Raw genomic sequence first — 25,237 nt, forward strand, 5'->3', positions numbered from 1 at the left:
CCAGAGATTCACCACCCTTTGAGTGAAGAAGTTCCTCCTCAACTCCGTTCTAAACCACCGCCCCTTTATCTTGAGGCTATGCCCCCTAGTCCTACTGTCCTTTCATCATCTTATATGTCTCAATGAGATCTCCCCTCATTCTTCTAAACTCTAACGAGTACAAGCCTAGTTTATTCAGCCTCTCCTCATAGCTCAACCCCCTCAATTCCGGCATCAGCCTAGTAAACCTCCTCTGCACTCCCTCCAAGGCCAAAATATCCTTGCGTAAGTGCAGTGACCAAAACTGCACACAGTACTCCAGCTGCAGCCTCACCAATGCCCTATACAGCTGCAGCAAGACTTCCCCACTTTTATATTCAATCCCCCTCGCTATGAAGGCCAGCATCCCATTAGCCTTCCTGACCACCTGCAGGCTGGATTTTTGCGACTCATGCATAAGGACCCCGAGGTCCCTCTGCACTGTCGCATGCTGCAGTTTGTCGCCATGTAAGTAAGAGTCCTTCCTACCATTATTCCTACCAAAGTGGACCACCTCGCACTTGCCAACATTAAATTCCATTTGCCAGTTCCTGGCCCATTCGCCCAGCCTATCTAGATCCTTCTGCAGACTCTCCACACCCTCCACGCAATTTGCAAAATGAAGGGCCATAGTTAAAGTCACAGGCTTTAAAGTCACTGTTTGTGCCCAGATTTAAAATTTGATTGTGGGTATAGTAAATGATATACCTTGGTGAAGCGAAAGCACTTAACAGGTTAATCTTCAATAAAATTTAGGATATAGAAGTGCTTGCCAGCTGACCTGCTGTGGATGAATTCTCCGTATAATGCCCCCTCCCTTTTCTCCTAGTTGCTTCCAACATGGCTCCAATGTTCTTGAATGCTTCTCCTCAGCCTCCCGTTCTGAAAGTAGCCCTATAAAACCAGCTCAGTACCAACAAAAGGTTGTTTAGTAGAAATCAACAATTTGCTGTACAAGGCAGAAAACAGACAAAATAAATGCCAATCAGCCATAGAACCATAGAAAATTACAGCTCAGAAACAGGCCTTTTGGCCCTTTTGTCTGTGCCGAACCATTTTTTGCTTAGTCCCACTGACCTGCACTTGAACCATATCCCTCCGTACTCCTCTCATCCATGAACCCGTCCAAGATTTTCTTAAATGTTAAAAGTGACCCCGCATTTACCACTTTATCCTGCAGCTCATTCCACACTCCCACCACTCTCTGCATGAAGAAGCCCCCCCCAATATTCCCTTTAAACTTTTCTCCTTTCACCCTTAACCCATGCCCTCTGGTTTTTCTCTCCCTTAGCGTCAGTGGAAAAAGCCTGCTTGCATTCACTGTATCTACACTCATCAAAATCTCATATACCTCTGTCAGATCTCCCCTCATTCTTCTACGCTTCAGGGGATAAAGTCCTAACCTATTCAATCTCTCTCTGTAACTCAGCTTCTCAAGTCCCGGCAACATCCTCATGAACCTTCTCTGCACTCTTTCAACCTTATTTACATCCTTCCTGTAACTAGGTGACCAAAACTGTACACAATACTCTAAATTAGGCCTCACCAATGCCTTATATAATCTTACCATAACACTCCAACTTTTATACTCGATACTGCGATTTATAAAGGCCAATGTACCAAAAGCACTCTTTACAACCCTATCCACCTGTGATGTCACTTTTAGGGAATTCTGTACCTGTATTCCCAGATCCCTCTGTTCAACTGCACTCTTCAGAGTTCTACCATTTAGCCTGTACGTTCTACTTTGGTTTGTCCTTCCAAAGTGCAATACCTCACACTTGTCTGCGTTAAATTCCATTTGCCATTTTTCAGCCCATTTTTCTAGTTGGTCCAAGTCCCTCTGCGAGCTTTGAAAACCTTCCTCACTGTCCACTACACCTCCAATCTTTATCATCAGCAAATTTGCTGATCCAATTTACCACATTATCATCCAGATCATTGATATAGATGACAAACAACAATGGACCCAACACCGATTCCTGTGGCACTCCACTAGTCACAGGCCTCCACTCAGCGAAGCAATCCTCCACTACCACTCTCTGGCTTCTTCCATTGAGCCAGTGTCTAATCTAATTAACAACCTTCCCGTCTATACCTAGTGACTGAACCTTCATAACTAACCTCCCATGAGGGACCTTGTCAAAGGCCTTGCTGAAATCCAGGTAGACAACATCCAACGCCTTCCCTTCATCCACTTTCCTGGTGACCTCCTTGAAAAATTCTAATAGATTGGTCAGACATGACCTACCATGCACAAAGCCATGTTGACTCTCCCTATTAAGTCCCTGTCTATCCAAATATTTGTAGAACCTATCCCTTATCACACCTTCCAATAACTTGCCAACCACCGATGTCAAACTTACTGGTCTGTAATTTCCCGGGTTTCTTTTGAAACCTTTTTTAAACAACGGAACAACATGCGCTACCCTCCAATCATCCGGCACCTCCCCCGTGAATATTGACATTTTAAATATGTCTGCCAGGGCCCTTGCAAGTTCAATACTAGCCTCCCTCAAGGTCCGTGGGAATACCCTGTCCAGTCCTGGGGATTTATCCACTCTGATTTGCCTCAAGACAGCCAGTACCTTCTCTTTAATCTGTAAAGGTTCCATGACCTCCCTACCTGTTTGCCCAATTTCCATAGACTCCATGCCCATTTCCTCAGTAAATACGGATGCAAAAAACCCATTTAGTATCTTCCCCATCTCTTTTGGTTCCATACACAGTCTACCACTCTGGTCTTCAAGAGGACCAATTTTATCCCTCACTATCTTTTTGCTTCTAACATGCCTATAGAAGCTCTTTGGGTTTTCCTTCACTCTGTCTGCCAAAGCAACCTCATGCTTTCTCTTAGCCCTCCTGATTTCCCTCTTAAGTAGCTTCTTGCATTTTTTATACTCCACGAGCATCTGATTTGTCCTTGCTGCCTCTACATTTCATACAACTCTCTCTTCCTCTTAATCAGTATTACAATCTCCCTTGAGAACCAAGGTTCCTTATCCCTATTTACTTTGCCTTTAATCCTGATAGGAACATACAAATTCTGCACTCTCAAAATTTCTGCTTTGAAGGCCTCCCACTTTCCAATCTAATAGAGCAGCAACTAACATGTACAAACTGGATAAGCCCTTTAAATAACACTGCAGAATGGTTCTTCCTGTCAGTTGATGCTACGAGATGGTGATTCAGGTGCTAGGGCATCATTTTTAGAATTCCTATTAATAATAAGGCCCATGATCAGTACAGTTACGGAGAAGTCTGATCCAACATGGTGGGTGGCACATTTCTTGTGTAAAATTAGCCTCTGCCTACCATATTTTTAAAAATTCTCTCACAGGACATGGGCGTCATTGGCAAACGTGTTGCCCATCCCTAATTGTACTTGAGATGAGGGCAGTTAAGAGTTAACCATGTTGCTGTGGATCTGGAGTCACATATATGCTAGATCAGGTAAGGGCGGCAGGTTCTCTTTCCTGAACGATATTAGTAAATGAACCAGATGATTATTTGACTATCGATGATAGTTTCACGGTCGCCGTTACTGACAGTAGATTTCAATTCCAGATTTATTTAACTTAAATTCCATAAGCTACTGTGATGGCATCTGAACCCATGTATTTGCTGGGATCTCTGGATTGCTGGTCCAGTGACATTATCACTCCACCACTATCTCTCCCATTGGATCCTTAGGTCCTTATTTTACCCAATCAAGCTAAGATAATTTGGTGCTGGTTGAAATGGAAAAGTATTTAAAGATGCACATCCCAGAGGTCAATCTGGTTCTTCTTTTTCGCAGCAAAAACAAGGAATGGAAGTATACGCTCAGCAGACATTAACCTCAGCCTTACTCACTGGCTTCCCAATGCAGACCAAGCATGTTGTGGATACTCATCAGTCTTCTGTAGGCACCCCATAGTATTGCTCATTAGGCTCTGCTGTAACAGAACCTGTTATGCAAATTTGTCCTCTGGTGAGCTGTGATCATCTTCATGATGACCTGCCAAACATGCCCATTTTCTCTCCATGCGTACACTCTACCTTTATACTATCCTCAAAATTACATGCAGTGTCAGTATCTGAGCTGGTTGCTCCAGGTGTGGAATCAAATGAAGCTATTATGTCTTCATCATTACTATCTTCTTGTTGTTCTCGCACTTCCTGAGTGTCTGAATGGAGAAAGGCACAAGGATAAGAATTGAAGGGGCAGAAGTAAGAGGTGCATGCTTACATCATGCTTTAAATCAGAAGAGAAAATAGATGAGGGTAAATGTAAGAAGGTAGAATAGTTATAAGATCATTGCCATCTTTGCTTTTAGCTGACATAGACACTGCCAACTGGATAAAGGCCAGCACTCTCTCCTCCATGGGGGGTCAGAATATGCAGGTATACTTGTTCTGTTTCATTTAGTTGATGTTGCTCACCAGCTGAACGCCACCTTGCCCTGCGAGAGAAAGCAGTATGACATAATGAGTATGATGTGGGGCCGGATTCTCTGAACTCACCTGCAGCCAGATTCTCCTGTCCCACTGCAATGAATGGAGATTTAGCTTGAGTGCCTAATTCTCCATTCTCGCTGGTAGCAGCTTTGGGGCATGAACGGCTGGAGAATTCCAGCGGTAATTTCTCTGGATGATGTAGCTGTCATGTTTGAATAGCTTGCAATGCAGAAGTTGGGAAATGTGGATGTGAGGATTGCAGCAATGCTCGGTTGTGTGGCTGTGATGTAGTAGATGAATATGAAGTATGAATCCAGATTAATAAAGACTGTTGGAAGGTAATGGGGCAGTGGTGATTTGAGAAATGCCTGAGGTCGCTGGTGCAGTTAATAGGCAATGGCATTTGAAGATATCCAATCATGTTCACTGAACCCCTTATTGGCAGTACTTCCAGGTCCCTGCGATTTGATTTCTGCCATTGATTTCAATGGCTATAAACTCCTGCAGCCTCGTGTTGTCTGGAGGGCCTGGATACAGATTCCGTTCTTTGCACTTCCTCCTCTAAGATTCCAGGTACAGCTTCTAAAAACCTTAGAGCCTCCTCTCTACCAAGTTGTGCCATTCTTCTGTCTTTCCAATGCCAGTTTGACTTCCTCATGACTTCCCCTTTAGATGTCTAGGCTGGTTTTAAGTAACGCAGACTATCTTTAATTAATGCTAGCCTCAATTTTGGCCCCCCTGCTGAGGCATGCAGCAACTCAACACTGCATTTAGTGCTGAGTGCACATTGTGTTCAGGCAGCGTGAAATTGACTTGCTGCTTGCATCATGTTGAATATTGCACAAGTTAACTGTGTATTGTGATTCCTGCTTCCTTTGATGGGGTTTCTTGAACTTCATTTCCTCAAAGTGAAAAGGTTTGCATGGTGATGGGTAAAGAGCAGGGAAGTGGCACCAATTGGATATCTCTTTCAAGGAGACAGGCACAGTGGAATGAATGGTTTCCCTCTTTGCTGCATCATTCTGATTCTATGATACACCTCTGAGTAATACAGTACTTTTAATGCAAAGTTTCACTTGTCACCCATGCACAGTTCCTGGGAAACCTGGGTTTAAGCTGTGCAGGCTAGGTATTTCTCAAAAAAGCAACAACTGTTAACCACAAGATTAGTATTTATGTCAGAAGGAAAACTCAGATAAATAATTCCTCCAAAATAAATTCCTAATTCACTGCGGCCTCCGTTTTGTGTAGTTCAAAAAATGCATTCTTTAAAACTAATAGATATTTCAAAAGATTTCAAAATTGTAATGTTAGAATGTCAGACCCAGTGGTGCCCAGACTTGGCTGTGCTTATGCTACCTGCTTACAAGCAAAAACTGAAACTGGGGAATCTGTCAAAGAAAGTTGTACAATGTTGGTCTGAGGAATCTGGTGGCTCTGACATCCATCATTATGAAGTGTTTCGAAAGGTTAGTTATGGCACGAATCAATTCCAGCCTCCCAGATTGCCTGGATCCAATACAGTTTGCTATTGCTGCAACATTTCCACAGCAGACACCATCTAATTGGCCCTATATTCAACCTTAGAACACCTAGATAACAAAGGCACCTAAGTCAGACTCCTATTTATCAACTATAGGCTTCAAGAACATTATTCTTACGAAATTTATCTCCAAACTCATGACCTGGGGTTCGGTTTCTCATTCTGTGACTGGATCCTGAACTTCCTAACCCACAGACCGCAATCAGTAAGGATAGGCCTCCTCCATGATCATCCTCAACACCAGTGCCCCACAAGGCTATGCCCTCAGCCCCTTACTATACTCTTTATACATCCATGACTGTGTGGCTTAATTCCCCTGCAATTCGATTTTCAAGTTTGCTGATGTCGTTGTTTGAGATCTGGGTCAGATCTCAAACAACGACAAGACACAGTACAGGAAAGAGATAGAGAATCTGGTGAATTTGTGCAACGACAATAATCTCTCCCTCAATGTCAACAAAATGAAGGAGATAGTCATCAGCTTCAGGATGTGTAGTAGTGGATATGCCCATCTACATCAATGGGGATGAAGTGGAGATGGTCAAGAGCTTCAAGTTTTAGATGTCCAGATCACCAACAACTTTCTTGATGCCCCCATGCCAACACTAAAGTTAACAAAACCCACCAATGCCTCTACTTTTTCAAAAGACTAAGGAAATTTGGCACTCATCAACTTTTACAGATGCACCTTAGAAAGTATTCTTTCTGGTTATATCACAGCTTGGTATGGCTCCTGCTCTGCCCACAACTGCAAGAAACTACAGAGTTGTGGACAAAGCCCAATTCAACACTCAAATCAGCCTCCCAGCCACAGACACTGTGTACACTTCCCACTGCTTCAGAAAAAGAGCCAGCATATTTAAGGACCTCATGCACTCCGGACATTCTCCCTTCCACCTCTGTCGGAATAAACAAAAGTCTGAAGACACGTACCAATTGACTTAAGAACAGCTTCTTCCCTGCTTGCCCTGGACCTATCTCGTGTTAAATTGATCTTTCTCTACACCCTAGCTACATTCTGCAGTTTCTTCTTTCTTTCTCTATGTATGGTATGCTTTGTCTGTATAGTGTGCAAGAAACAATACTTTTCACTGTATACGAACACATGTGACAATAATAAATCAAATCAAAGCACAGAATTGGCCATTCAGCTTAACTGGCCTTTGTTGATATTTATATTTCACATGAACTTTCTCTCATTCTAATTTTTTCCAATTCTGCTGCCATAATCATACATTCTTTAAGAACATAAGAAATAGGAGCAGGAGTAGGCCATCTAGCTCTTCGAGCCTGCCCTGCCATTCAATAAGATCATGGCTGATCTGTCGTGGCTCAGTTCCACATTCCCGCCCTCTCCCCATAACCCTTAATCCCCTCGCTTATCAAAAACCCATCAACCCGCGTCTTAAAAATATTTAGCGAGGCAGCCTCCACCACTTCAACGGGCAGAGAATTCCAGAGATTCTCCACACTTTGAATGAAGAAGTTCCTCCTCAACTCCGTTCTAAACCGCCCCCCCTTTATCTTGAGGCTGTGCCCCCTAGTCCTGCTATCCTTTCTGAGCAGGAAGAGTCTCTCCACCTCTAACCTATCCATCCCATTCATCATCTTATACGTCTCAATGAGATCTCCCCTCATTCTTCTAAACTCTAACGAGTACAAGCCTAGTTTATTCAGCCTCTCCTCATAGCTCAACCCCCTCAACTCCGGTATCAGCCTAGTAAACCTCCTCTGCACTCCCTCCAAGGCCAAAATATCCTTGCGTAAGTGCGGTGACCAAACCTGCACACAGTACTCCAGCTGCGGCCTCCATTTAAGGCTTTAAGCCTTCCATTTATATGCATTATTGCCACTTGCTTCAACCCTGCTGTGTGGCAGCGGGTTTTCTGCATTTCGACCCAAATTCTTCTCCTGTTCTGGTTATTATGGCCAATTGTTAAGGACTCATCTGAAAGTGGAAATAGTTTTTCCACGTCCATCCAGTAAAACCACTTAATTTTAAATATTGATGTCAGGTCTCTTGCGAGTCTCTTGTCCATCTCAATCTTCAGATTGTATCCTCTCAATTCTGGTAATACTCTTGCTCATTTTGCCAATGTTTCAATATCCTTCATGTAGTAAGGAAACCCGAATAGCACGCAATACTCCAAGTGGAACAAAGAACAACACAGCACGGGAAACAGGCCCTTCGGCCCAACGAGCCCGCGCTGCCGTCCCACTGTCTGTGACCTATTCATGATTTTAGTCTACACCTAACGTGCGAGGATCAGGGAGGTCCAATTTAGGGACAATTTAGTACCCAATCAATCAGCCTAAAAGCACATCTTTGGGGGATGTGGGAGGAAACCGGAGCACCCGGAGGAAACCCACGCAACCACGGGGAGAACGTGCAAACTCCCACAGACACAGGCCCAAATCCATGTGTCCGCACAGCAACAGAGATAGTCTCTGAGCTGTCATGTTGCCCTCGAGATGGTCCAGTTTAAGCACACTAACGACATGAAGCAATAGGCAACTCCCGAAGCAACGTCCAAGAGCAGCCCACTACAACCTGCCGCATGCATGCCCCTTGCTGGACTTAAATGCCTGTGGAGACAAAAAAATTCATTATTAAACAGGCAAAGACTAACATCCCTGAGGCAAAACGTATTCCCAAGCCTACAATGTTTAGTAAGGCCTGCTATATCCCCCTATATGTAGCCCGCTCATGTGGCTGTCTAAGTGACTCTTAAACAAGCCTAGCGTGCCTGCTTCCACCACCTTACTCGGCAGTGCATTCCACACCCCCACTACCCTTTGCGTGAAAAACTGCCCTCTAATATTTGTCTTATACCTAGCCCCCCTCACCCTAAGCCCGTGACCCCTCGTTCTATCCATTTCTAATAGCGGAAAAAGCTTACCACCATTTACTCTATCTATCCCCTTCATAATCTTATAAACCTCTATTAGATCCCCCCTCAGCCGACGTCTCTCAAGGGAAAACAGCCCAAGTTCATTCAATCTTTCCTCGTAAGACAGCCCTTCCATACCAGGCAACATCCTGGTAAATCTCCTCTGCACTCTCTCCAGGATCTCTACATCCTTCCGGTAGTACGGCGACCAGAACTGGACGCAGTACTCCAAGTGAGGCCTAACCAATGTTCTATACAACTGCAACATCAGACTCCTACTCTTATATTCTATACCTCTTCCTATGAAGGCTAACATACCATACGCTTTCCTCATCACATTCTGCACCTGCACCGACACCTTCAAGGACTTGTGCACTTGCACCCCCAGGTCTCTCTGCGTATCTATACTCCGGATAGTTCTACCTTTTATCGTATAACTCCCCTCCACATTATTCCGGCCAAAGTGCATCACCTCGCATTTCTCCGGATTAAATTCCATTTGCCATCTATCTGCCCAATCTACCAGCCTGTCTATGTCCTGTTGCATTGCCAGGCACTGCTCCTCAGTACCCGCCAATCCAACCATCTTAGTGTCATCAGCAAATTTGCTGATCACACCACCTACCCCCTCTTCCAAGTCATTAATATATATCACAAATAGAAGAGGTCCAAGTACCGAGCCCTGCGGCACACCACTGGTGACAGGCCTCCAATTGGAAAAGGAGCCTTCCACTACTACTCGCTGTCTCCTCCTCCCAAGCCAGTTCTCCACCCATCTACATACCTGGCCTTGTATCCCATGAGCCTTCACCTTTTCTATCAGCCTACCATGAGGGACCTTGTCAAACGCCTTACTGAAATCCATATAGACGACATCAACGGCTTGTCCTTCGTCAACCGTTTTTGTCACCTCTTCAAAAAATTCCACTAGATTCGTAAGGCACGACCTCCCTGTAACGAAGCCATGCTGCGTATCCCTGATCAGATTGCAGCGCTCCAGATGTTCATACATCCTATCCTTGAGGATCCTCTCCATTAGCTTGCCTATAACTGAAGTCAAGCTCACCGGCCTATAATTCCCTGGGTTATCCCTCTGACCCTTCTTAAACAACGGTACTACATTTGCAATGCGCCAATCCTCTGGGACCTCACCTGTGTCCAAAGAAGAGACAAAGATTTGCGTCAGAGGCCCAGCAATTTCATCCCTCACCTCCCTTAGCAGCCTGGGATAGATGCCATCAGGCCCCGGAGATTTATCCGTCTTTATACTGTCTAAAAGTCCCAACACCTCTTCCCTCGTGATGACTATATCCCTCAACGGATCCTCAAACTCCTCAAGCACAGCACCAGACATCCGGCCCTTCTCCTGCGTGAATACCGACGCAAAGTATTCATTCAGGATCTCCCCCATTCCCCCAGGCTCCAAGCATAGTTCCCCTCCTCTGTCCCTGAGAGGACCAATCTTCCCTCTAACCATCCTTTTATTTCTAACATAGGAGTAAAATGCCATAGGATTTTCTTTAATCCTACCCGCCAAAGCCATTTTGTGGCCCCTTTTTGCCTTTCTGATGCCCCTTTTAAGTTCTCTCCTACATTCTCTGTATTCTTCTAACGCTATCTCTGTCCTCAAATGCCTAGATCTAATGTACGCCTCCCTCTTCCTCCTGACCAGGTCCTCAATATCCCTAGTTACCCACGGCTCTCTAATCCTACCCTTCCCATCCTTCCTCTTGACCGGCACGTGCCTTTCCTGCAAAGATTTTAGTTCTCCCTTGAGAGACTCCCACATACCCAGCGTCGACCTGCCATCAAACAGCTTACCCCAGTCCGTATCTTTAAGATCCTGCCTAATTCGGTTGTATCTAGCCCTCCCCCAGTTTAACACCCTCCCCTTAGGACAGGCTTCATCTTTATCCATTAATATCTTAAACCAGACAGAGTTGTGGTCACTGTTAGCCACCTGCTCTCCTACTTCAACGTCAACCACCTGCCCAGGCTCATTCCCCAGAACCAAGTCCAGTATAGCCCCCTCTCTGGTCGGGCTATCCACATACTGCTCCAGGGATCCTTCCATTACACACTGTACAAATTCCTCCCCGTCAGCACCCTCTGATCTCGGCACCTTCCAGTCTACCCCGGGGAGATTAAAATCTCCCACTACCACCACCCTATTCTTCCTGCACTTATCTAGAATGTCCCTGCTTATCCCTTCTTCCACAGCCCTCGGGCTGTTGGGCGGTCTGTAGTACACACCCAACATAGTAACATCTCCCTTCCTATTCCTCAACTCCACCCATAGCGACTCGATTCCTATATCCTCTATACCTCCCTCCCTCTGCACTGCTATGATGCAATCCTTAACTAACAGCGCCACTCCCCCACCTCTCAGCGACCCACCCCTATCACGCCTGAAGCACTTATACCCGGGAACATTCAACTGCCAGTCCTGCCCTTCCTTTAACCAAGTCTCTGTCACCGCCACCACTTCCAACTTCCTTTCGAACATTATTGCCTTCAGTTCATCTGTTTTGCCAGTCACACTCCTAGCATTGAAACACATGCACCGAAGACCCTCAGAAACAATCCGATCCTTCTTCCTACCCTCCGGGCTTACCCTATCCCCAATCCCAGTTCCGTCCACATCCCCACCCCCCCTCCATATTAGTTTAAACCCTGCCGAAACACTCCAGCTAACCTTCCAGCTAAGATATGCACACCCTTCCCAGTTAACTGTACCCCTGGAATTTGATCAAATTTTTATATAAGTGATAATCTTCAAATAATGAAGCAGTTTAAATATGAATGCAACAGATCAGGCTCATAATAATAATAATACCAGCAGCATGGGGTCCAATTCCCCGTTCTGGCTGAGTCCTGCCCTGTAATAAAACCACAGTATAAAAGCTGTGTTGAGCCATCCGCAAATGATCATGGATGGAGAAAGAGGCTGTAGTTTTGTTTTTAGCAGGTGTTTTATTGGTTCATATAACCTTTTCTATTCTGATAGGTCTGTATCAGCACTGATATTTTACTCTCACCCTTTGCTTCCTCTTAACCTAGGCATACTCATAGAGCCCCGTTCTGATCAATTACTGGTGCCAGTACTCCATGAACTGGAATCCCTCCAACCCAAACCCCTCTTCCAGCCAGGTAGTCAGTTTCCACATATGTTTTCCTCTAAGCTATTTAGCATGGTTTGGGAAGCAATTTGAAGATGATCACTCTTTAGGTTCTGCTTTTTAAAATTTTGCTCCTCATTCACAAAACTCTCTGGGAAAGTATCCAGATGGCAGAATTTAAAATCTGTTTCTTAAGATTGAAGATCATTTGTGCTGAAGCATTGGCGGCAACTACAAAGCGTTATAGTACACTGGTGCAGAAAAGCCACCACAATTCTGTTTTATTTCTCTACCTTCAAAAACCCTTTGGTACCTATAAAATTGGACTTTGAGTGATGGAACACTTACTATTTCAGGCACCCAATGTTAGCAGTAAATATTCTTCCACTGAGTTATAGTATGTCTACATGCAGAATATTATACTATTAAGACTACTTATTTAATTTCATTTAAGTAGCAGGAAAATGTTCACGTTTAAGCATCTTTGGTTCCCTGGGAAAGTCTTCGATGGAATGACACCTAATCTCCTAAATGTAGATGGTACATTTGCTATATTTATATCCTTGCAGCATGTAGCAATTTTCTTCCTCGTCTTAATGGGCTCCATCCTGAGCTCAAATTCATCTTTGAAATGCAGCAGTCAAATGAACTTCCCTGCACTGATTGAGAAATCTGCCAGGGGATTCTCCACCACGGTCCACCGCAAACCTACTTTCACTGGTCTATACATGCGTTAGGATTCTTACGTTCCACATGCTATAACATTGGCCTTTTCAGCAACCTTGTAAATAGGGTTGAAGCCATTTGCTCATCAAAGACATCCTGTAGGAGAATGGCTACCCTGATAAGATCATTTTGCGCTATATATCGTGCAAGCTCATGAATGAACCTAAGGCTGTCACTTTCGACTCTGAATAGTGCCCTTTCTACCTCAGATTACCCTGGAAGAGCAAGTATCCTAATTTGTACATCAGGTGAATCTAGTTGTTTCATGCTGCTACTTGCAGTAGCATATGAGTGATATTCACCATAAACAGGATGCTGCTGTCAAGCCCAAAAGATGTTCCTGCTATCACACAAATGAGCAATGTGGTACATGAATTTCAGTGCCAATGTAATGCTAGGTATGTGGGCTGTATGTCCCAAAGATTGGTGGATCGTATCACACAGCATGTCTCTTCATCTGTTTGCAACGGGCAAGGTATAACTGTATCCAACTAGCCTGAGCTTGCAAAATTCAATCAGTGTCCAACATTCAATGTGATTCTGTGATTAGACAACATTTGCTAAATAAGTCTCTGTGTGCTAAAACTTATACTGACATCAGTTTAAGATTTTCATGTGGGTTCACAGTGTATATATTTTGTGTGAAAGCTATATACATTAATACACAGGGCCGTGTTCTTTACATACAGAAAGACACACATTGCACCTGTTTCAGCTAAATAAAATAAGTGACAGCCATTTGCTGGTTCATTTCTCAGGACAATGCCTCGACCAGAGTCAAGCTGCCTCATTTAAATTTTCAAAAAAAGCTTAGCAATTAATTGTAAGTAACTGTTAACTGTGCATTCTCCGTGGCAGCGCCTCTACCAATCAAAGTCCACTTGCCAAATAATCGGCGCTCTCTTCTCATACAGCATGCAGTTATTGTTTCCCCTAAAATTGTTATACTTGTGATTGTCCTGATGAGTGCAAAATGAAAAGTTTTAACAAAATGATTTTTTTCAGCAATTTGATGACTTTTAAAAACAAGCCAAGATGGCTTATTTTTCTAAGTCAGACTTAGCACTGTACATGTTTAATGTTTAATCGTACCTTTTTGGCTAAGGCCAATGTATCCTGTTTACCATTCATTGTTTTGGCACTAATTCGTTCAGTAAGGCGGGTCACTTGATCAGCAATAAGATCCTTTTCCAGTAATTGCTCCTCTTTTCTTGCCAGTTTCAAGTCCATCTGCAGCAATAAGAGTTAAATTAGTGGAATAATTGTGAACAGCAAACTGAAACAAAGTGCATCATGAATCTAACAAAAAATCTTCAAAATGGAAGTTTTTGAACTGTCAATGTATTTAAAACTTGTGACCAGCTTGTCTTAGTTTAAATGGACTTAGAAATATTGGAGAAACTGATTTATAAATACCAGAACTGAGACCTTACAACAGCAGGAAAGAATACAACTCTTTTCTCTAGAAAAAATAAAACAAAAAGGTGGTAAGGTATCTGAAATTATCAAGAGGTTCAACAGGGAAAATTGAGTGAAGAAATTTTACTTTTGGGCAAATCCAAACCAAGATAATCACTAACACAAGGAATATAGAAGAAACCTTTCTTCTCAGTGAATGGCGAGAATATGGAACTTGCTACCACAAGGAGTGGTTGAGGCAAATAGCATAGATGCATTTCAGGAGAAGATAGGTATCTATATGAAGGATGAAACAATAGAAGATATGTTGATGTGGTTGGATGAATGAAGGTGGATTGAAACTAATGGAGCATAAGCTCTGGTCAAAAGATCTGCTTCTGGGCTTTACATTTTTGACACCTACAACCATTTTGTAGGTTGTCTGTATTTTTATGGCCCTGTTTTACCTAAAGAAAGTAGATAAATGGGATTGATAGTTTCCTTATTTGGGGAAAGAGTGTCATAGCAGCATGGTGTGGTGAACTTTGTTGTAGGGTGCTGGTTATACTCAGTAGGTTTAAAGGAGTCTTTCTAGTCATATATAGGTAAAAAAGTCTTTGTAATCATACACAGATTAATGGTAATTCTTAATTGACTCTTAAAACTATATACAAATATACAGTAAGGATACAAGCTCGGAGCTGTCTCCGTGCTTGCTGGTTCACACAGCTCAGTTCAACACTCGAATGACTCTGGGGGTGTTTCATGTGCTCTCTTACATCACTGTGTGGCAGTACTCTGCTCAGTCCTACATTAACCCTGTATAAACAACTGGGTCCTCTTCATATGATCAGCTCCATGCTGAGACAATTCCTTAAATAATAACGATAATAATGCCATAACATTTGCCAAACATATGCCATTGATACCTGTATTCATAAAACACTATGGGAAAATATTTTACAAAGCATATAAAAAAGGCATTGTTTTCAATTAGCAGGAACGTGTAATTTCTGACTAGGCTTAGAGTTGCCAGAAAAAAATTGTGATCTTTAACATGTTTTAGACAGCAGCTGAACTTTATTAACAAGATGTAGATGGGCATTGTAATTTTGATTGGTGTAATACAAACCACTAAATCATCCAGCTAGTTTAACCTCAGCTGTTTATACCAATACAAATTAGCTACTTGCCAAGAATTTTTGAGATGGTGGACTTTCACTTTCCCATCATTGGAATCGGCAGTGAATGATGACTGCCCATACAGGCAGCTTCGATGATTGTCAGTTGACAGGACATAGGACTTCTGCGTCTCACTCAGGAGGAAGTTCTGCCTCCAAAAGCTGTCAGTCAATCTGATTGGCTGGCTGGTGTCTATTCCCAGCAGTGCCAGAAGCTGCAGTGGACAGTGAATGCAAGTGGCCTTCAGAGTCTAATCCCAGGAAACCAGGACTATGTAAGTGTAGGGGTCTGAGTGAGGAGGGGAGATGAGGCCTGCAGTTTAGGAAGAAGCGGCTGTACGGGTGTTGGTGGAGAGGCCTAGGGGAGAGGGAGCACCTCTAGAAACCAGACCTTTGGGGTGGAGGTGCCCAATGTTGAAAGAAAATGTTGATGGAGGCACCCACCCTTTTACAAATACGATAGTTCAATGCTTTCAAGTTCCAACATTGCTGAACCACTGGTTTTCATGATACCCATGATTTCTATCATGGTGATTCTTCCCATCTAAAGTGTTCATTCAGAAGGCTGACAGAATTCACAGTTTTTTTTAATTTTTAAGAATTTTTTTGATTAATGTCACAAGTAGACTTACACATTCACACTGCAATGAAGTTACTGTGAAAATCCCCTAATCGCCACGCTCTGGCGCCTGTTCAGGTACACTGAGGAAGAATTTAGCATGGCCAATGCACCTAACCAGCACGTCTTTTGGACTGTGGGAGGGAAAACCAGATCACCTGGTGGAAAGCCACACAGATACGGGGAGAACATGCGAACTCCACACAGTGACCCAGCACTAGGAACCCAGGTCCCTAGTGTGTGAGGCAGCAGTGCTAATCACTGTGCCACCATGCCGCCCATTCTGCAATGAATCGGGGGAAAGGCACACTGCTAAGGTGCACTTGACAACTTCTAAACTGAAAGGATGTGTGTCATGGACAGAATTCAGGGACAAAATAAGAAAACAAGTTACAAAAAAGATAGAAATAAACCATCAAGTTGCTCCATAGTATGATTGCGAAAGAAAGTGTCAAAATGTAAAAGCTCTTTCAACATAATGTTTAGCAGCTGGGTGATTATTTTAATAGTTTCAAACAGGATTTTCCAACTAGCATTTATGGGCATATTAGTATTTTTAAACAAATTAAACAGCTCTGAATTTAAACGTCCATGTTTTACATGTCTTTTTATTTAAGAATTAAGCTTTCTTTACAAAGGAACATTACAATGCACTGAATTTAAGAAGATTGCTGCTTTCCAAAAATGTCAAGGTTCAATACAGTTCTATTTCTTATATTTTTCAGGTTTTTTTTCCTGAAATTGAATAGATGATATTGCAATACGTAGGTGCACAGTCAGAGTCATTATCCCAAGAATTACAGAATCAGACGTAATTCAGTTTGTTCTAAATCTAACCTACATTGAAATGTTAGTTTTATCAAACAAACTCAGCCTAGTTTCCCACACTAATAATGTGTGCTTTGAATTGCATGCATTGGGATGATTTTTGAGATAATATTTTGAGATGATATTTTGTGCATCACAACCTGAATGACCAAAGCAACATAAACTTCAAGGATTTGCTCGTTACCTCATCTATTCTTTTAGTTAGTTCATCAAATGATGGATCATCTCCTCCCAGTAATCTTGATCTGTTCTCACTTAATGGGTCCACTAAGGTCTTCTCAAGACTCTGGACTTTGTCCTGATACATTGCAAGCTGAAAGTAGTTGAGAGAAAAGAGGAAAAATTAACATTTGGATCGAACAAATGATAAAACTGCATACAAGATGTAACCGTTTCTTATAGACAATAATCAAAATGTCCAGACTAAGTTTTGAACTGGTGCCAACTGAATTTGCTTACGAAAATACAAAAAACAATTATTAAACAGAACAAACTGGCAAGTGTCTGTTATAATGGACACTGTTATAAGTGTCTGTTATGAAGGACATGGGCATAATTGATAAATCTGCCTGTGGGCTATGTGGATGAAGAGTTACCCTATTAGACCATAAGACATAGTAGTAGAATTAGGCCACTTGGCCCTTTGAGTCTGCTCCACCATTCAATCATGGCTGATTTTTTTTCTCATCCCTGTTCTCCTGCCTTTTCCCCATAACTCCTGATCCCCTTATTAATCAAAAACCTATCAATCTCTGTCTTAAAGACACTCAATGACTTGGCCTCCATAGCCTTCTGTGGCAAAGAGTTCCATAGATTCACCACTCTCTGGCTGAAGAAATTCCTCCTCATCTCTGTTTTAAAGGATCGTCCCTTTAGCCTGAGGTTGTGCCCTCTGGTTCCAGTTTTTCCTTCTAGTAGAAACATCCTCTCCATGTCCATTCAATCCAGGCCTCATAGCATCCTGTGAGTTTCAATAAGAGCCCCCCCTCTTTGAGTGAGCAGAAGTGGGAGTTTCAGATCCGCACTCACAGCCTGGACCGGGATGATATAGGTCCAGAGCACAGGCCTTGATTTGCTGTAAACCATGGACACTGCCTTTCCTTTGTTTCAATAAAGCAGTGTTACACCAGAGGACTGGCCTTGGCGAGGTTATTACATTGTTCCTGTAGATATAAGTCCAATACAGTAAGAAGATTCACAACACCAGGTTAAAGTCCAACAGGTTTATTTGGTAACAAGTGCCACTAGCTTTTGGAGCGCTGCTCCTTCGTCAGGTGAGTGGGGAGTTCTGATCACAAACAGTGCATATAAAGGCACACACTCAGTTTACAGAATACTGATTAGAATGCGAGTCTTTACAGCTAGTCAAGTCTTAACAGTGCAGACAATGTGAGTGGAGATAGCATTAAGCATAGGTTAGAGAGATGTGTATTGTCTCCAGACAGGACAGAAAGTGAGATGTTGCAAGCCCAGGCAAGTCATGGAGATTACAAATAGTGTAACGTGAATCCAAGATCCTGGTTGAGGCCGTCCTCATATGTGCTGAACTTGGCTATCAGTTTTGCTTTCATCTTATTTTTTGCTCTTTCCCCATACCCTTTAATCAAATGCTCATCTAATTCCAGATTAACTCAACTTCAAAAGACTAAGTTCACGCCTCCTCACCAATCCTGAGCAGAATTTTCTGAGTTTCCTTGCCACAAGAAGGGTGTTACATATGATGGAGATTTTATGTCTTAAGGATGCCCAAAGCACCTTACAATGCATTAATTTCTTAATGGTGGATACTATTGTTGGGTCACACAATGGTTAGCACTGCTGCCAGGGACCCGGGTTAGATTCCCGGCTTCGGTCACTGTCTGTGCGGAGTTTGCACATTCTCTCCTTGTCTGCATGGGTTTCCTCTGGATGCTCTTAGTTCCTCCCACAATCCAAAGATGTGCAAGTTAGGTAAATTGGTCATGGTAAATTGTCCTTAGTGTCCCAAGATATGTAGGTTAGATGGATTAGCCAAGGGAAATGTCTGGGATTAGGGGAATAAGGTGGGGGAGAGGGCCTAGGTAAGATGCTCTGTCAGAGACTCGGTGCAGACTTGATGAGCTGAATGGCCCCCTTCCTGTAGGGATTCTATGAATAGGTGCTAATGTGGCATCTAATTTATACACTAGCAATGATATGAGAGATTGGTTACGAAAGCAGAAATTCTGGAATAGCTCAGCAGGTCTGGAAGCATCTGTGCAGAAAGGAGCAGGATTAACATTTCAAGTCTGTGGGTGGGACTCTCCTGCCATTCATGCCAGTGGGATTCTCCCATCCCACTGCAGTGAACAGATACATGGATGAGGGCCAAATTCTCCATCCTCTCTGGCAGTGGAGCATGGACCACAGAATTCTAGCCAGTATGAATCTTCTTCAGAGTTAAAGAGAGGGATTAATGTGCTGGGTTTTATACTGTTTAAGAGGGGATGGAGCAAAGTAGAATGTCAGGGATGGGTGAGAGATTAGACAAGGATTTTTTGGGCACAAAAGGAAGTATTAATGGTAGTGCTAAGAATAAAGGAAGATGTTGGTTGTAGCATAATGGTAAAATTACAGAATCTGTTACTAGCAGAGCATTAACATGTTAACTGTTTCTCTCTCCACAGATGCTGCCAGACCAGCTGCATTTTTCCAGTATTTTCTGTTTTTACTTCAGATTTCCAGTATTTTCATTATTTTGCTTTTATGAAAGAATGGTTGATCAGTGACTCAGGATGTTGGTTGAGGAAATGCTAAATGAACTTCCTCTTTATTTCTTCAAATAGCATTATGAAACTCCAGCATGTGACTAGAATCCTAGTTCTGGTTAGTGTCACCAAAGCAAGAGTTTCTCTGGTAAAGTAACATGCACAGTCAATAGGAGAGAGGATGAACATCATGCAGATGGACTATACCCAAGCCAACTGTACTGATCTTGGATTTAAATGGCCACTGATTAGGGGGAAGGAAGATGCAAAAATAGTAAGGATGCAAAAGTAGTAAGAATCCACAGGCTGTGAGGAGAGGTGTTCTAAATCTTTTAAAAAAGTGTTGCCATTGTTCTTTCCAAATACCGCCTTAATAAAACGGTTAGTGATAAAAACATCCAAATTGGATGCACTGTTTTATCTGGAGGCTTCTTCGTCAGGGAGACAGATCCAGATGTTCCTGGTGGCACCAGTTGGTCCAGGTTAGCTCTACAGAGTGTCATATCCATCTTCTGTCTGAGCACTGGACTCCACTGTAAATCCTGCTATCTGTCTCAGGTTCTCCAAGATGTTCCTCAGCATCCCCATTGAGGGCATTGCTCATTCAGGAACAGAGTTCTGAAGCATCAAACTCTGGAGCCCATGACTAACTAACAAAGATTTCCATATCTTCAATGTCAAATCTTTCTTTCACTTTTGGTCCTCTCGTGTGTTCTGTCTCGCCCAGTGAAAAATTCTTGTTAGAACCATCTTTATCTGCCCTATTGTGGATTTTTCTGAGCTGGTGAGTGATGTAGGTAAACAACACACCTTAGAAGCGGTTAGAAACAGAAGACTACCACCTTCCTCCCTCTGCTGCTCAAGGCTACTAGCTTGGGCTGTTTAGCAAAACTCAAAATGCTGAGACATAATCTTGTTGTTCAGCTGCTGTAACAGTAGCTTTGGAGTTGTTCAATAATGTGACTTGCTACTCTGTGCCAATACCATAACAAACATGAACTCTAGGTGGTCCAAACAAACCTCCAACTGCAAACAGTGTTTTACATTTCTTTCCGTGATAGGTTTAACCACATGGCTACCCAGGATCTCCAGGACTCCTGTTTCATCTAGGATCAGATGTTGAATCATGCAGAGTGCATGCATGCGTGTGCGGGGTGTTGGAGTGGAGTGGGCGGGGGGCGGGGATGTTGTCGGAACTAACTAAATTCTGTTTCGAAGTTTATATCTACATTTCCTGCACATTGACATGTATATTGCTTTGGCAGAATATATTAGGACAATTTGACATAAATATTTGAGAGACAAAAGAAATAAGGAAATGAACAATTGGAGAGGTGTTATCAAGCATGCACATCATGCAAGAAGGTAGAATGTGAAAGTACCAGGTGATACAGAATGGGAGAAAGAATCAAAGGTTCAGAGCACAATTCCAAAGTATTCTGCATATACTGAACAAAGGAATGACATGCATACGGGAATAAAGTCAGGGTGGGACTGTAGTCGGTGCCGACTCAATGGGTCGAATGGCCTACTTCTGCACTGCAGGGATTCTATGTAAACAGAAATTGGGGAAATAGTGGTTTATTGTGACCACGTTAGTGACGTAATTGAACTTGCAACACGATAGAGCAATTCTGGGAGACACTGAAGTAGTAAATACTGCTATAGTCACTTCCCCTCGTTGCGCAAGTTGCATTGTTGACAGGTTTCCTACTCCTAGTACCAAAAAGCCCATATTTCTGTAAGGTGGGCTTCCAAGTTAGACTCTGAGGTCTGTGACTTTTTTTTTTCAATTTGACTGTCATTCTTTGTCAGAATGGCTACTTCCTCATAAGCAGCTTAGATATTGGGTGGATTCTTGCACTCTGTGCACAGAGTATTGGCTGGGGCAAGGGAACAGGCATTTCTCTCTCCAGCTGCTCAGCTGAGTTTTCTCTCCAGATTCTCTGGCACTCTGGGGGCACAGATTCTGCCATCACACTGGCAGGTTGGGCCTGATCAGTAATAGGGAAAGGGCATTCTCATCTGCATTAAAAATAAGCTAATCCAGGCATCCCCCCTCCCTGCTCAAATTTTGCCAGTTGTGCTGATAGTGTACAGCAAATGTGGGTGCAAAATTGCCACCATTATGTTTTCTTGACATGCAGATCTCTGCTTTTCCCATCTTTATTTTATCCAATCTGATTCCATCCCAACTAGGTTCTAGTTCAGTTCATTTATTATTTTCTACCATTGCTCCATAGTATGTGATGAATCACGGGCAAAATTTACACACTTCTCTAAATTCTAATTACTTGATTCTGTAATTTAACATTGGACCAAGCCTGAAGCATCGTGGTGACTAAACAATCCACCTAAATTCCAGAGGCAACATATTCTGTCAGAATTTCAGTGGCAATATGTTTTATCTTTCGGAACAAAAACAAATGCGACAGAGAAATAGATCAAAAACTGACCATATTTTGTGAAAAGCTGGCCCTTTAATTTCAAGTGGCAGTCAGGATTCCATCTCTAACAGGCTTTTCAAATACATCAGCAGAGAAGCATGCACTCAGTTGTGAAATTGGCAACATTAGGATATATTTTTTGTCCTATACTGAAATAAAATTAGGATTGTACCGCTTGGGTGTCCAGGGGTACCTTGCCAAAGATCTGTACTCAATTTGGGAGGAGTTGACTTTGAGATTATTTATTGCTGTATCCAAAAGTCAAGAGGCCAGAGAAGGAAACTATTTAACAGCCTGAACAAGCCTGCCAAGATAAGATTCACTATTTTTTGTACAAAGACAAAACAAAATTGTACGTGTGCCACTATTCCCTTCTGAACCTGTGACAACTTGAGTAAGACTACATGTTCTCAGAAACTCTTTTAGACAAATGGAGACTTTCAGAACTACAACATGCTTGCCTGCTCTGCATCACGGCACATTATTACTGTTTTTTGTTGCTTTTGCATTTAGAAAGATGACCCTACAACAGAAGTTTTCAATATAACTAACTGGTTGCAGTTAGTGTATGTATTTTCACTTCCTTTTATATAAGTTGCTAGGTAGCAGCTGATCACAGAAATAGAATTATACAAGTTTGTGCAGGATGAATAAGAAGCTGTCATGACCAATTTATTCTGTGACAGTGTATGATTCCCTCAATATTCAACTGCTCCTGTAATACTGTTGATGAACAAGGCATAATCCCTGTGGCTAAAGAGCTTCCGCTGGAACCTGACAATGAATGCAAAACACTTGTAACCAAAGCCAGAGGGGATAGTTACTGAACACAACAGAGAGCTGCTCAAGTAGAACATTCAAGAATCTCAATAGATCTGGAGGCAGCCTGCATCAGGGTCTTACATTTGGAGGGGGAACAGCAGCAGCAATTCTCACTAGATGAGGAAGACAAGGTGAATACAAGAAGCAACAGAAGAGGGACAGCCACCTCAAAACATGGCAGCAAGAGATGTCAGCAGTTTAACCTATGCATTCCCCTGTCTTAAAAATGATATCTCTTTCCTCTCTTAAGACTTCTTAAAACCTACTTTTTTGACCAAGCTTTTGGTCATCTGCCCTATATACTGCCTGTCGTGGCCCAGTGTCAAAGTTTGTTTAACTTTCATGTGAAGCACCTAGAGATATTTTACTATGTTAAAATTCCAATATAAATCCAAGTTGTTTTCGTGTTCTGATGGCAGTGCGAGTGCTGCACCCGAGTGCTGATGTGGACCTTAAGTCAGCCGTTGCTTTAAATTCCTAATGTGTCTCCTGTTGATTGTTGAGATCAGTGAGGAAGATCATGTTTTAGTTAGACCTGCCTAGCAGTGCATTTGTGACCAGCTTAATACATCTATGTATTATAGACTAGGAGATGAGGCTGAACTCTAGGTAACAGACTAAAAACAGCCAAGCACAAAAAGTATGGCCAGGTTCTTAGAGAGAAATGAAGGCTGGGTCATTGAATACTTTCAAGGCTGTTAGGCACACATTTGACATGCAAGGCATAAAGGGTTATGGAGGGCAAGCAGAAAAGTGGAGTTAAGGTCACAACTGGATCAGCATGATTTTATTGAATTGCAGAGCAGATCAAGGGACCATATAGCCTACTGCTCCTACTTCTTATGTTCCAGAGGATGCAAAGGTTTGAAACTACATGCCTGGAGAAGCTCAGCCTCCTGAAACACAGCTCTTTGTATAGGTGCAGGAACTAAGTTTCTGTACCATGTGTGTTGATTATGGCCCTATGAGAAACTTCTTTCACCTGTTCCCTTCTAGTAGGTGCAACTGCTGCTTGTGCTGGTTGTTGGTTGCATAATAGAACAGATATCCTGTGAACCAAGTATCTGCAGTTTTGTGCCCCTATAAATAATAGGTCAGAGAGACCAATTTCACTAGGCTGTGCTGACTGGTAGGTATGAAGCAGGACTTCTATGATTTAATGTAAAATGAGTACTGTACGACAAGATAAAAGCACAATACTGCGGATGTTGGCACCTAAACAAAAACAAAATGCTGGAAAATCTCAGTAAGTCTGCCAACATCTATGGAGAGAGAATAGAGCCAATGTTTCGAGTCTGTTTAGAGTCATGCAGAATTGTATAACATGCACTCACAATATCCCTACCCGACTTTCACAGGACTATATTGCTATTTCAAACACCTATTTGTGCATTTCCTGTTTGAGATTAAGGTCAGTCCTGAATATTAACTTTACATATAGAATTATTACTCGCAAATGAGCATGTTTCTCCAACAGTGATTTTACACAGTCTGGTCCATGGGGTTTCTAATCTACCATTGGAACTTTGGCATAAGATTGGTTCAAAACCAATTTTTTTTACAAAATGAACTAGAATTATTCCATTTCAAATGAGTAATTTGGCAAGCTATTTTACTTCAAGGAGAGCAAAGTAATTTGGATTCTCACCATTACAAGATTTTTTACTCTGAGATTAAGCTAATACATTACAACTTCCAAACCAAATCTAGCATAATAATATGCATTTTTTTGCTATGCTGAACTTGACCATTTAAACAATTGCGACTCACACACACAGGAATTGTAGTACTTACACAAAGTCTTCAGAACAGAATCATTCTGGAGGAGGGAACCGAGTGTAGGGTGTCGAAATTTGCTGATGACACCAAGATTGGGGGAAAGGCAAATTGTGCGGAGGGTGTGGAGAGTCTGCAGAAGGATCTAGATAGGCTGGGCGAATGGGCCAGGAAATGGCAAATGGAATTTAATGTTGGCAAGTGTGAGGTGGTCCACTTTGGTAGGAAGAATGGTAGGAAGGACTATTACTTACGGGGCGAAAAACTGCAGCAGGCGACGGTGCAGAGGGACCTCGGGGTCCTTGTGCATGAGTCGCAAAAACCCAGCCTGCAGGTGCAGCAGGTGGTCAGGAAGGCGAATGGGATGCTGGCCTTCATAGCGAGGGGGATTGAATATAAAAGTAGGGAGGTCTTGCTGCAGCTGTATAGGGCATTGGTGAGGCCGCAGCTGGAGTACTGTGTGCAGTTTTGGGCGCCGCACCTGCGCAAGGATATTTTGGCCTTGGAGGGAGTGCAGAGGAGGTTTACTAGGCTGATACCGGAGTTGAGGGGGTTGAGCTATGAGGAGAGGCTGAATAAACTAGGCTTGTACTCGTTAGAGTTTAGAAGAATGAGGGGAGATCTCATTGAGACGTATAAGATGATGAATGGGATGGATAGGATAGAGGTGGAAAGACTCTTCCCGCTCAAAAAAGACAGTAGG

General features: G+C 42.7%; 1 protein-coding gene across 4 annotated transcripts in view; it reads right to left on the reverse strand.

The window, feature by feature from the left end:
• ccdc146 (coiled-coil domain containing 146) overlaps window positions 1-25,237 on the reverse strand; it is a 143,711-nt gene that overhangs the window by 3,642 nt on the left and 114,832 nt on the right. For 3 of the 4 annotated variants that reach the window (XM_080207452.1, XM_080207453.1, XM_080207454.1), the window contains 2 exons: window positions 16,948-17,076; window positions 13,830-13,967 (listed from right to left, as the gene is read on the reverse strand). In XM_080207452.1, the coding sequence (XP_080063578.1) occupies window positions 13,830-13,967; window positions 16,948-17,076 (267 nt within the window). The other variant, XM_080207456.1, reaches the window with a different exon arrangement.

This window comes from Carcharhinus amblyrhynchos, chromosome 19, assembly GCF_965287045.1.
Source record: "Carcharhinus amblyrhynchos chromosome 19, sCarAmb.v2.hapA, whole genome shotgun sequence".
NCBI classification, from domain to species: Eukaryota; Metazoa; Chordata; class Chondrichthyes; order Carcharhiniformes; family Carcharhinidae; genus Carcharhinus; species Carcharhinus amblyrhynchos.